This window comes from Mesoplodon bidens (genome assembly GCF_964165515.1).
Source record: "Mesoplodon bidens genome assembly, chromosome: 2".
In the NCBI taxonomy this organism is placed as follows: domain Eukaryota; kingdom Metazoa; phylum Chordata; class Mammalia; order Artiodactyla; family Ziphiidae; genus Mesoplodon; species Mesoplodon bidens.
The window spans coordinates 162,377,212-162,390,738 of record NC_138177.1 but is presented as its reverse complement, the minus strand read 5'-3'; the positions used below and the strand labels follow the sequence as shown (position 1 = coordinate 162,390,738).

The 13,527-nt window shown below is 42.9% G+C and overlaps 1 protein-coding gene across 16 annotated transcripts in view; it reads right to left on the bottom strand.

The window, feature by feature from the left end:
* PUM1 (pumilio RNA binding family member 1) overlaps positions 1-7,882 on the bottom strand; it is a 130,165-nt gene extending 122,283 nt beyond the window's left edge. For 9 of the 16 annotated variants that reach the window (XM_081224425.1, XM_081224434.1, XM_081224435.1 and 6 more), the window contains exons 1-2: positions 7,776-7,881; positions 2,935-3,308 (exon numbers count right to left, since the gene is read on the bottom strand). In XM_081224425.1, the coding sequence (XP_081080551.1) occupies positions 2,935-3,297 (363 nt within the window). In that variant the 5' untranslated portion in view covers positions 3,298-3,308; positions 7,776-7,881. Of the gene's footprint in view, positions 1-2,934; positions 3,309-7,775 lie in introns of all 16 variants that reach the window. The other 7 variants (XM_081224439.1, XM_081224440.1, XM_081224438.1 and 4 more) reach the window with 1 other exon arrangement.
* Positions 7,883-13,527: the final 5,645 nt, after the last annotated feature.

The window sequence follows — 13,527 nt, the reverse complement described above, 5'->3', positions numbered from 1 at the left end:
ACTAGATCCCACATGCATGCCACAACTAAAGATCCCGCGTGCTGCAGCTAAACATGCCACAACGCAGATCCCGCGTGCTGCAACTGAGACCCCCCGGCACAGTGATTCTCCACAGAGAGATATGCCCCCCACTCTTCAATTATATTACACTCTCCACTGCTGCTTGAGCAAGTGGCCACTACCTATTGCCAAGTGTTTCTCAGCAGGACAGCTGAGCTGAGATTCACTGCTTTACCTGAGTGCAAATCTGAAGAACTTCGTGGTCTTCCCTCATTCAACAAAAACTTCATACACCTCCTGGGAAAGGGGCATGAAAAACACAACAGTCTCCGCCCTAGCATAGTTCAGTCCAGGAGGTTAAGCTCAACACCAAAACCAGTAACTTACAGTACACTCTGATGACTACAGGAAAGGTAATTTGTGGGTGGCCCACACTGCAACATAGCAACTACCCTAATGCAGTTCCCTAAGGACGTTCATTATACCACGTATCCAGACCAACAGAACTGTGTATGATGAGTGCCAATTCCAAGCTGGGTCACTGGTTTAGGGCCCCTTGGTATGAACAGGTTTTGCCATTTAACATCAACTGTGGTTTGCTAACTGACCTGGATAAAACTGGTCAAAAAGTCAGATGTGATTCTGTATGATGTGGCTCAGCACTAGAGCTCAGAGTAAGCCTTCACAGCACAGCACAACCAGACTTTAGATCTTAGGGCTCTGCTAAGGACTGACCCAGAGTCTGACTTGCCCACCTAGCGAAGAACAAGCCAAGCACCTCGATTCTCCTTTCAGCTTTTACCCATCAGCCTATCATTAGAAAAGCCGACACAAGATTTTACAGATCTATAATACCTATAAATTTACAAATTTATCTATAAATTATAAAATTAATATCTATAATTTTACAGATCTATTATAAATCATAATACAGATTTAAAAAACCAACGTTCATGATTTTTAAACAATGTTTAGCCAAATAACGCAAAAGTTACAGGCCTTCACCTTTGCCCCCTAGACAGATACCATCCAAACCAAACACCTCCCACCTTGGTCTCACTCTATACACACAGCTGCCTACATATCAAATTCAACATGTATTCTACCAAATTTAATTACCTTGTCCACAAACCAGATTCCCTCTGTATTCCTTTTCCTCTATTACTTCATTTTCCCAGGGACCAAAACTTTCTAATTCAATCACCAATTCTGTGCATTTCTGGGTCCCATCCCATCTTTTCCACTGCTCACACCAGGGCTGTTACAGTAGTTATCCAATTAGTCTCAGCCCTCACCAACTCCAATCTCTTATTGCCAACTCAACCTTCCCAAAACACCGCTGGATAAAAGCCACTCCATACATACACAATAAAAACTCCTGCTGCCTACTGAATTAAACCTTAGCCTGGCATCCAAGGCCCTTTTCTTTATGACAATGTCCTTTTTCCCCAGCTTTATTTTAAGGCCACAGGATTAGGGGCTTATGCACTCAATAACTTTCTTCTGAAGCTCTATCATATGCCAAATTCTAGGAACTGGGATACTGAAATGAATAAAATTTGATCCCCACCTCCAAGACTCCAAGCAAATAGGAAACAAATACAGTCCCTTCAGTAACAGACACATAAGAAAGATAAAAAGTGCCCTAAGTGCCAAAGAAGAAGCCCCCTATGCCTCATATTTCTTAGTACTGCTCACCTACACATAGTAGATGCTTACGAAGTAGCACTGATGATTGTTCCAATAAACCAAAGGCCTATGATCAATATGCTCAATAAATTTCTGTTGACAAATCCACCTCCCCATTTCTACTACGGTAAAGAACTGTGGTACACTGGCTGCCTGTCCTGGAAGGGTCAAGGGGAAGCACAACTGAGAGCACAGATTTGCAAACGTGCGTGTGACTGTCTTGTTTCTGAAGAACAGAAGCACTCGAGGCCTCATGAAAGACATCAGTTCTTTTTGCTGGTCAGTACTCAGATACCAGCAACATAAAATAAACCTCTGCAAATGCAACCTATACCCAATTCCAAAGAATAGCCGGATGAAAACATTCCAACCCTTTCATCACCATCAGGAAGTCAGCAAACACAGCTAAACTCTCTTCTCAGTAAACTATGCTGTGATTCCAGCTTTGGTCTTGGATTAGTACAAGCAAGCATGTTAAAATTAACCAAATGAAACAAGTGCTTAGAACAAGAGAACAAAGATGATTAAAACCTAAAAGCCACAACCACTCCTCTCTATACAAAACATTAGATGTATCAGTTCACTTGAGCAGCTGATTTTTTATCAACTTCCTACTACTTTCAACCATAACATCTTAAAAACAGAAGTCACCAACACCCAACAGGAAAAGCTCTAAAATATGTATTCGGGCTATAAACAGCTCAAACAGACCTTAAAAGATTATATGTTAAGAGCAAAAAAGTATACTCAGAAATGCAACGTGCACATTAGAACAAGCTTAAGTCTTTCTTTAAATGAATTGGTCATTTGCCCTTTAGCGCCAGAACGATAAAATGACTCAGTGACAACATTACAACAATCATCCATTAAAACAGTGGTCCCCAACCTTTTTGGCACCAGGGACCAGTTTCATGGAAGACAATTTTCCCACGGACGGGGGCGGGGTGGGGCGGGGGGGTATGGTTCAGGTGGTAACGCGGGACATGGGGAGCGGCAGATGAAGCTTCACTAGCTCGCACGCCACTCACCTCCTGCTATGCAGCCCGGCTCCTAACAGGCCACAGCCCGGTACCGGTCCACGGACCAGGGGTTGGGGACCCCTGCTTTAAAACAAGTGACTGTTTAGTTTAGACCAAATGAAATCATTAGCAATTAAGGCTTTTAAAGACATTCACTGAAAGCAGATATCCTAAGTGGACAGTGATTATAAAGAGTTTCAAAGCTGAAATAGTGAACATTTTTTACCTGATGTTCTGCATGAATGTTATCCCCAGTAGGCCATCGATGTTTGCTATTATTATAGCCGCCTCCACCACTTCCTCCTCCCCCAAGCTGCTCACCATGCTGCCTCTGAAAGAAGTAGTCCACCATAGCGTCGTCCTGGGAACGGCCTGCAACTCCTATGGATCCTGGGACAGGGCTGGAGTGTGTCCCAGCTGCAAGAGCCTGATTTGCAGCTGGTTGTGGCTGCGCTTGCGACCCTGTTCCAGATGTCAAAACAACAGGCATGTTGGGATTAGCTGGTTCTTGAGGGTGATGTTTCAGGTGGGGGCTGAAAGAGTCCTGCCAAAGCACTGCTTTTCTCTTCAAGACACATGCAACGCTCATTCCACCAACACCTAAGGACAAACAGGTTACAAATGTTTAAAATTTGCCTTTTTTAAAACATAACTTGATATATGCACCAAGATAAAAACATGAGACCCCTGGCTTTTACAATATATCATCTAAAACCAGTTTCTACCAAGCAGCTAAATGTTTTGCAACATATACATAATTTTCTAAACTGAAACTTCAGGCTTCCCTGGTGGCGCAGTGGTTAAGAATCCACCTGCCAATGCAGGGGACACGGGTTCAAGCCCTGGGCCAGGAAGATCCCACATGCCGCGGAACAACTAAGCCCGTGCGCCACAACTACTGAGCCTGTGCTCTAGAGCCCGAGAGCCACAACTACTGAAGCCCACGCACCTAGAGCCCATGTGTGGCAAGAAGAGAAACCACTGCAATGAGAAGCCCGCACACTGCAACAAAGAGTAGCCCCAACTCGCCGCAACTAGAGAAAGCCCGCACGCAGCAACGAAGACCCAACGTAGTCATAAATAAATAAATACATACATAAATAAACCAACCAAACCCCATATATAATTAGCAATGACTCAAGAGTGTCAAAAACGAAAGGATCCTTTAAAATGTCCGACATATTCATAGGATGCTCTGAAAAAAAGCTTAAATAAGGCCCTCTGACTAAGAACAGCAACAGAATGTTCCTAGCCTGAAACTTCTTCTCAGCTGCTGTACATGGAGAAAATAAACTTTGCATTTTTACCAATAACTTACAATTATAATTGTAATCACATCATCATTCTATTAGTACTCTGACTCTTACAGAGTCAGGGATGAGACCAAACCAAATTCAAACACTCACCTTACATAGAAAGTATCACTGTAAAAAAAGAAATGCTTCAATACAATAATAATTGTATGGCAAATATATTGCAAACATTTTTTCTGATCATTCCTATTTTACAGATAAAAACACTAAGGTAGGGAGGAAAAGTTATGTGATGTGCCCGAGGTCATTCAGCTAGTGAGCTGTGAAGGAGGGATTCAAACCCAAATCTGTATGCACCCAAGCCTAGTTCTTTCTACCAACCCCCTTGCTACCACACCCCAGTAAACCAAAACAGATACTATTTCTCTCACTTGAGTCTGCTATTCCTCTCTGGAAGGATCAACAAAGTATCTCCAAAATATTACTATGAAACATTACTAATACATTTCTTAGGATCAAAAACTACATTTGTAGAAAACATAGAACAGCCTATGTATGGGTGCTTAAGAAAAAAAAATGCTTCAAAATAATCAGTTACCAACTAGAACATACCTGTCCAGAGCCACTAGAGTCTAATTTCAAGGCTATCAACCTAACAGTCCACTGCTACAAATGCCTTATCTCTCTTTAGCCCTACAGTGACATTTCAAAAACAGACTCAAAAGATTTATAAGAAAACTATTAAACTATTTCTCGGTATAGAATAAACATCCTGGACTTGCCTCGTGGCGCAGTGGTTAAGAATCCGCCTGCCAATGCAGGAGACACGGGTCCGAGCCCTGGTCCGGGGAGATCCCACATGCCACGGAGCAACTAAGCCCGTGCACCATAACTATTGAGCCTGCACTCCAGAGCCTGCAAGCCACAACTACTGAGCCCAGGTGCCTAGAGCCCATGCTCCACAACAAGAGGAGCCACCGCAATGAGAAGCCCGTGCACCGCAACCAAGAGTAGCCCCCGCTCACCACAACTAGAGAAAGTCCGTACGCAGCAACAAAGACCCAACGCAGCCAAAAATAAAAATAAATAAAATTTAAAAAAAAAAGAATAAACATTCTGATAAAGAAGCATTCGCTTCTCACAACTAATTCATGTTCTGAAGACAGGAGTAAGATTTGTAATTTGTTCAAAGCCTAATTTGGAAATGCCTAGTTTCAGTTAACAATTCCAAACCATCAGAACCTTACTGGAGTAGTCCAGCTTTCTAGACTTCGGTTTCTGCTTTCATGAACAGAATCATATTCATACTTAAGTACCAAAACCGGAAAGTCACAGCTGTGTTTACCACTGGTACTAGCAAAGTCCTCACCAGCCTAATGCCTTCCTGTTTGATTTTCAAAAGAACTCACTGCCCTCTTATTACCAATAGTAGCCAGTCCCATTTTCTTCCACAAGGGAGTATCAAACTGTCTTTGTTGTAGAGCTAACCAGGGGTCCTAAAACTCAAGTTTTACCACTAAACGACAACCTCCCTGAACCTGTTTCCTCATCTAAAAAATGAAATTCTTTCTCTGTGACTCACAAGTTTTTTTTTAATCAAAATAATAGATATAAAAGTTTTTGGTAAATTCAAAATCACCATGCTGAGGCCCCAGGAATTCAGTTACCACCAGTTAAAGCAATGGAGCTCCAGTCCCTAAGAGGATTCCTAAAATAGCAAATGCAACCTTTTCTGAAATAAAAGATTTGCCGTAATACTTATTTAACAAAGAACTTCCGAATGAAAAAGGTATTCACCACTGAAACACACCCGACCACAACTTCATTCTATCAAGGCATGGGGGGGAGAGGGGGAGGCGGGGGGAGGGTTCCTATAAAAATGTTCAAACGAAACAATTGGCTTTTGTAAAGCTATCTGTATCCCCTGAGACTTCCTGCTTTACCTAATGAGGCAAGGCAGTTTCTCAAACAAGAGAAAACCTGGCAGAAGGGACATTTTGAAAGTGAGCAAATACCTAAGCAATTAACAAGTGTCTTGGGTAGTTTTGTAATATCTTGGCAACTACAACATAAAAATTAAGAAATCAGTCACTTAAATAATAGAAAACATTTAAATTGCTGATGCCTTTTAAAGAACTCTCAAACCCACTAAGTTATGTTAGCACTTGAAATGTGACTTTTCTTTTTACAAATGGTACATTATAAAAATAAGTTTTTAAGTAACTAAAAATAAGCGCTGATTCTAGTTTTCCACAGTTTTCAAACTGTTTACACCAGAGCTGTTTTTGTTTTGTTTTGTTTTAATATCATTAATAGGCTTTATTTCAAACAAAGGAACATGATCTAATCTATCTCCACTGCTCACCTTTTATTTACTAAAATTCTTTGTGGTTTAAAAGGTGTTTATTTTTACCACACTGGGAAAAAAAAAATTCTGTGGTCATAAATTTATTTTGAAGCAGTTCATCTCAAGCCCAAACTAAACTTCAAACACAACTTCAAAAACCCGTGGCCTTGAACAAAATGAATCCAATTGTGGCTAAGGCAAAATGCTCGGTTCAGAATACAGTATTTCCCAAAAATCCAGATAAAGAATCAACAGTACCCCAAGAGTGTTTTATAAAGTTAAAACTAGCAACGGGTCAAAATGTTTATTTTGCTTACTAAAACTGCATCGGGAGCCACCCACCTCTGTCTTGGTGAGTTTTGATTTTTTTTCATAAACAAACAAAAAGCTAAAACCACAAACCTATGGTTTCAGCAATAACTGACTTTAAAAGAGGATCCCAAAAAAGCCTCATAAAATCCCATTCTTAATCTCAGGCAGAGGAGGAAGTGAACGAATTGATACAACTAAGAACAGTGTTCTCTTAATTGGACAATGAAGAGTAACAACCCTTCAAGTTACGGGGAGGATAAAACCTTTCCTGATAATGTGGGGGAGGGGGGAATATAGTGGCGGGGGAGGGGGGAATATAGTGGCTGGGGGGGGTACGGGAGTGTATTCCTCACTTGACGTGGGAGTGGTACCGACAAGTATTAACAACCGATCTAGCTTTACCAAGGACGTCCATGAGGACTAAAACTATCTAGTATTGTGTATCTGTTTACCTACTACGAAGGCATGAACGCTTCTTAGAGTTAAGACAGACACACACCAACACAGGGAGGCTCAAAGAGGAAGAACCCACCAAAAACAAGCTCTCACAGAAACAAAAGGCCACAAGTACCCAGGAGCCTAAAAGAGATCTGAAACTTCCTGATCGCCTACTTCTCCACATTTAAGGATCGCAAAGTTCCCCCACGGTGGGTCTCGCCTGCAGACGAGGGCCACGGCTGCTTCTAAAGCGATTTATTGTTCCTCCTGCTTCGGCGCTGCCACGGAAGCTCAAGAAGTCGAAGAAATCCAGAGTAGCACAGAATTACACTTCATGGCCACACAGAAGACTCGGGGCTTCGCAAACCCATCAAAAAAGCAACCCGAATGGCAACATCAATCTTCAGGGGCTCCAACGGGGCCGAGCAGAAATGTAGAGACACGTCTATGCCCTGGGCCCGGGCCTAAACCCCCGGCATTTTCCTCGCTTCGACCCAGCTCCCCACCCCCTCCCTCCTTTGATAACAATAGGGGCCTTGCTGCTGACTCCAAAACATGTACGAGGAACAGCGAGTGAGAAGCCTCAGCCAGGGCCCCGGCGGCTTTTCCAAAGCCCTTCTCATCCCCCCAGCCGCTCTCAAACACCAATACAAAGGGATAATCTGCTCGCTGGGGGTCCGGAGCAGCGTTTGGGGTTGGCGGGGTGCGGGTACTCACGGGCGGAGCGGTAGGATGAAGATGGATTTCAGCCCCCCGATCTTCTCTCTCCGGCGCTCTCGCTCCCCCTTACCTTTCACTCCGACAACATGGCGGCCCACTGGGGACTGGGCTGGCGCTGTGCATCATGGGATAGGCTCGGGCCCCGGCCCTGGCGGTGGCAGCAGCATGTGCGGAGAAGGCAGGCGGCTCTGGAACAGGTTGCCTGGTTGCCATGCCAACCCAGGGCCTGTGTGAACTTGGGAAACTCGCAGGCAACACTACCGCTGCGCGCGCGAGTGGCCGCCCGCGAGGGGAGCGCGCGCCGTCCCCTCGCGAGCCGCCGCGGGCAGCAGGCGGAGTCCCGCGGGCCCGCACTGGAACGCCCGCGGTGCCCGGTTCCCGGCCCAGCACCGCACGGAGCTGGGCACGCGGTGTCACGGTAGTGACCTTAGCCGAGGCGCCACCCGCCTCCGCGCCCTCCCTATTTCACCTCCAAATTGTAACGGCCTGCAGGATAATTGGACGCTTATTCCAAGGCTCTGGCGGGACAGGAGCTCGGTTCAAACCCCTTTGCGGCAACTTTCTGGCTCTGTGGACTTACTTAATCTTCCTGCTTCCATTGCCACATTTGTAAAATGAAAAGGAAAATGAGAATTGCTACTTAACTCTGCCCTGAGGATTAAGTGGATAATATGGCTTATTATTCCAGTTAATAATGTGAAATGCTTAGTACAGTGCCTGGTACTTGTAAATAGGCCCACTATAGAATTTGCGGAGTCTAGCGCAAAATGAAAGTGTGAGGGCCCCTTGCTCAAAATTGTTAATGAATTTCAAGATGGGGATAGCAGAACGTTAAACCCAAATCAAAGATTCAAAGCTGACCTTGTTTGTAAGCACTCATTCAGTGTTAGCTGTTGTCATTCCGTCCGGTTCCGAAAATGAATAGAAATAGAAAATGGCCATTTGATGAAAGTGACTTTTCAAAATCAGTAGTATTTCATAAGATATAGTTATTATATATAAAACTAAACCCAAGATGGATTGAAAACATAAGCAACCCACAACACTATAAAAGCCCAGAAGAGGGGCTTCCCTGGTGGCGCAGTGGTTGAGAGTCCGCCTGCCGATGCAGGGGACACGGGTTCGTGCCCCGGTCCAGGAAGATCCTAGATGCCGCAGAGCGGCTGGGCCCGTGAGCCGTGGCCGCTGAGCCTGCGCACCTGGAGCCTGTGCACCACAACGGGAGTGACCACAGCAGTGAGAGGCCCGCGTATCGCAAAAAAAAAAAAGACCAGAAGAGGATATAGGGAGAGAAAGCTTTTTAATTTGAGAGCGGAAATGTTTATAATGAATCAAAATCAATAAATCCCTTTAAAAATTGAAGGAAAATTAAACATTTATATAATAAGAGTGCCACCATCAATGAATTAGCGAGAAAATAGCTTTAAAATATTGTAATACTCATGGTAGACAAATGGTTAATCTTCATGATAAATACAGAAATTCTCTAATCAGTTAAAAAAGAGCAATCCAGACATAGAAACCAAACTTATGTTTACCAAAGCAGAAGGGGGGGAAGGGATAAATGAGGAGTTTTCGGATTAACACATACACACTGCTATATATAAAATAGATAACGGGGAGTTCCCTGATGGTGCAGTGGCTAAGACTCCCCGCTCCCAAGGCAGGGGGCCCAGCTTGGATCTCTGGTCAGGGAACTAGATCCCACATGCCGAAACTACGAGTTCGCATGCCACATTGAAAATCCCCCACGCGGGAACGAGGACCCGGTGCAGCCAAATAAACAAATAAAATTAGATTATAATGATGGTTGCACAACTCTGACAATATGCTAAAAACCACTGAACTGTGTGCACCTTAAATGGTGAAGTTTATATTAATTGAAATATATCTGGACTCTCCTGGTGGTTAAGAATCCACCTGCCAATGCAGGGGACACAGGTTCGACCCCCGGTCCCGGAAGATCCCACATGCCGCGGAGTAACTAAGCCCCTGCGCCACAACTACTGAGCCCGCGAGCCATAACTACTGAAGCCCGCACACCCTAGAGCCCGTGTGTGGCAACAAGAGAAGCCACTGCAATGAGAAGCCCACACAATGCAAAGAAGAGTAGCCCCTCTCGCTGCAACTAGAGAAAGCCTGCATGCAGCAACAAAGACCCAACTCAGCCAATAAATAAATAAATAAATATTTTAAAAAAGAAATATATCTCACTAAAGCTATAAAAATGAGAAAAAGTGAATAATAAAAAGAAATGCAACTTTGAAATATATTTTCATCTATTAAATACACTGGCAAAAATTTAAATGATCATTAACACCATGTTTTGGCAAGCTTTGTGAGAAAATCAGCACTCATATTGTTTATATTGTTTGAGAAGATATTACTTTTTATGTTATTTTTTATTTAAAAGATAAAAGGGTGAGATTTTTGTTTCTGAAAAAGAAGATAAGACTTGGAAGTTAAAGATCTGCTACTTCCAGGCTATGTGACCTTGGACAAGTTCCTGAGTGTCAGCACCCTCATTTGCAAAATAAGGGTACATACTCACAGGACTGTTACAACGGTTAAATAAACTAACATATATAAAGTGCCTAACAGAGAATTGGCACTCAATAAATGTAGCTGTTTTATTGTAGTTGTAGTCTTGTATTTATTTCTGAATCCCCAGAGAGCAGCTTAGCGCAAGGCACAGTCATTGCTCATTAAGTGTTTGTTAAATGAATGAATTCAACAGCCATTTAGAGTGATAACTCTCAAATCCAATGGTCCTAAAAGTAATATGTTGTATTCAAAGATCCCAGCTCTTAAGCCAGACCAGAAATTACTTCCTTACCTCTCTGAGCTTCCTGTTTTCTCCCACGGAACATAAGGTTAATATAACAGCACTAAATGAAATAAAGCAGAAATAAAGCCCATGGGGCCAGGACAGTGGAATGTGCTGAGTAGCCATATTAGAAAAACATATAAGAGGAGGAAACTTAGCAGACATGAGAAAATTACAAAATTTCCAGAACTTTACCAGGCTCTGTACTCCATGATGTCATTCTGAGATCCATGATTAGCTCAATTTTAAGCTTTAGCTTTCATTATTCAGAGATTCCATTATCGGTTTAGCCACAGTCATGTGGTACCACACCCCATCCAGGCCTCTCCTCCAACCAAAGCCCAACAGAATACCAGCAAGCCATCCCTGCTTTCCCTTAAGGAATTGCTCTCAAAAAACCTTAGGCCCGGGCTTACCTGGTGGCGCAGTGGTTGAGAATCCGCCTGCCGATGCAGGGGACACGGGCTCGTGCCTGGGCCGGGAGGATCCCACATGCCGCGGAGCGGCTGGGCCCGTGAGCCATGGCCGCTGAGCCTGCGCATCCAGAGCCTGTGCTCTGCAATGGGAGAGGCCACAGCAGTGAGAGGCCCAAACCTTAGGCCCCCGCCAGGCCCCAAAAATAACTCTATCAGAACATCACCTGCAACAAACTCATGAGACATCCTATTATCAAATGCTTACCTGCGTGCCATGCACTGTAAGACTTTTACATACATTATTTCTTTTAAAACTCCCCAAATACCTATGACATGAGCAACATTATTATTCCCATTTAAAAATGAGAAAACTGGAACTTCCCAGGCTAAGCCTTTGCGCTCCCAATGCAGGGGGCTTGGGTTCGATCCCTGGTCAGGGAATTAGATCCCACATGCATGCCGCAACTCAGAATTCACATGTCCCAGCTGAAAGGATTCTGCATGTCACAACTAATGATCCTGAATGCCACAATGAAAGAACCCGAATGCCACAACTAAGACTCGGTGCAGCCAAAATAAAAATAAACAAATATTAATTTTTTAAAAATAAAAATGAGAAAACTGAGACTTGGGAGGTTATGGAACCAGATTAGTATTTATCCAAGCGTGTTATCTAAGGCTATTTGCTGAGAGTTGTCTGTTCAGGAGGCTGTCGAAATCATCCCTAACTCTTGAAAATCTCCACAATTCAACTGATTAAACCCATGCATAACAGATAATGTAATCAATCTTTGGGAGTTTTCAAAAACCAAGAATCTAATCAAACTGGCCTGGGATGAGGATTAGGGTGGATTTGGGAAGGGTGTTCTAATCTAATCAGTAATCCATTCCATTGTAACCTAATCAGACAAAGAGATCTCAGACAGAAACATTTAATGAAGGCCATTCAAGAATGCCTTTGTTCAAGAATTTCAAATGTTACCTCTTCCTTCGTGTGGAAGTGGTTCTCCACGTATGGTCTGAGGCTCACCAGTGAGTCAGCAAACTGGCCATGCTGACAGCTGAGAACAAATCCTGGAGTGGACAAATGCTGTTCAGTTCCACAGACTTTCACTCTCTTACAGCCAACTGCTATTGGGTGGTAAATGTTACTACAATATTGTATTTGTAAACTGAATATAAAGCATTCTCAAGCAAAGTTGGGACACTCTCAATTTTCTGGAAAGATACTTTGTTATCAGTGTTGATTTGCTTTGCTTTTTCAACTGTGTTACACTTTGTGTTTTTGTATATTTGTAGACTCTCCCTTGGGTTGCACTTCCACTCTTTGTTTTGGTACTTGGATAATTGTTACACTGTTAACATTTCCATTGTCATTCTGTTTTTTAGCAAATCTTGGTTATTAGAGTGCTTTTCCCATAGGAACCGAGGAGGGGAGGAGGGTTTGGGCTTCCAGCATTGGTGACTAAGTAATTCCGATCAACTCTCCCACTGAGGAAAACTAGAAAACTGGAAAAATCTGAAAATCTCGTCTTGAAATCATTGGAAAGTTAACAAGTTAGTGAAGAATTACTGAGCCAGGATCTGGGAAAGGAGAGAGATTGAGGAATGTAAGCCCCATAAATAGGACTACTTTTCCAGGTGGGGCATTTCTTGAGATGTAGTTTTCCTGAGAGGTAGCTAAGAGACAGAATGATGCTTACAACAAACAGCCTTGGGTACTTAGCAGAACAGAGATTAGAGTCCAGAACCTGCTAAGAGAGAAAGCACCTAGTAAACAACTCTCACTTTGGATTGGGATCCCAACAGACTGTACCCTAAAAGCAAAGGTAAATAGAGTAGACAAGCTCTTACAAAGATTGAAACTCAACTTCAAAACATCTCAAACACTGAAATTGTCTTAAAGTGATCCCAGAGTGCCAGTGCCCAAGTCCCTGGCAGAAAACAGTGAGGTACTTCCCTGGCGGTCCAGTGATTAAGACTTCCGCTTTCAATGCAGGGGGTGCAGATTCAATCCCTGGTCAGGGAGCTAAGATCCCACATGCCTCATGGCCAAAATACCAAAACATAAAACAGAAGCAATATTGTAACAAGTTCAATAAAGACTTAAGAAGAAAAAAGTGGTCCACATTAAAAAAGTCTTTAAAGGAAAAAAAGAAAAGGAAACAAAGTGAATCCTCTCTAAAGATATTATCTAGGCCTCAAATTATTTCTATGAACACTTACGCAAATATAATATTCAGTGAACAAACAAAAATAATCATGCATACTAGGAGACAAGATAACATGAACAAAAAATAGCAGCAACGAAAGACAATTGAAAAGCATGCAAAAGAACCTCATATTGAAGTCATCAAATTGTTTGTTGTGTTCAAGAAGATAATGGAAGATGGATAATTCTGACAGAAAACTGGAAAGTACAGACAAAAGCCAATTCTATGACAGAAAAATATAATAGAAATTAACAACCCAATGGATTGGGATTAACAGCAGATTAAACACTGCT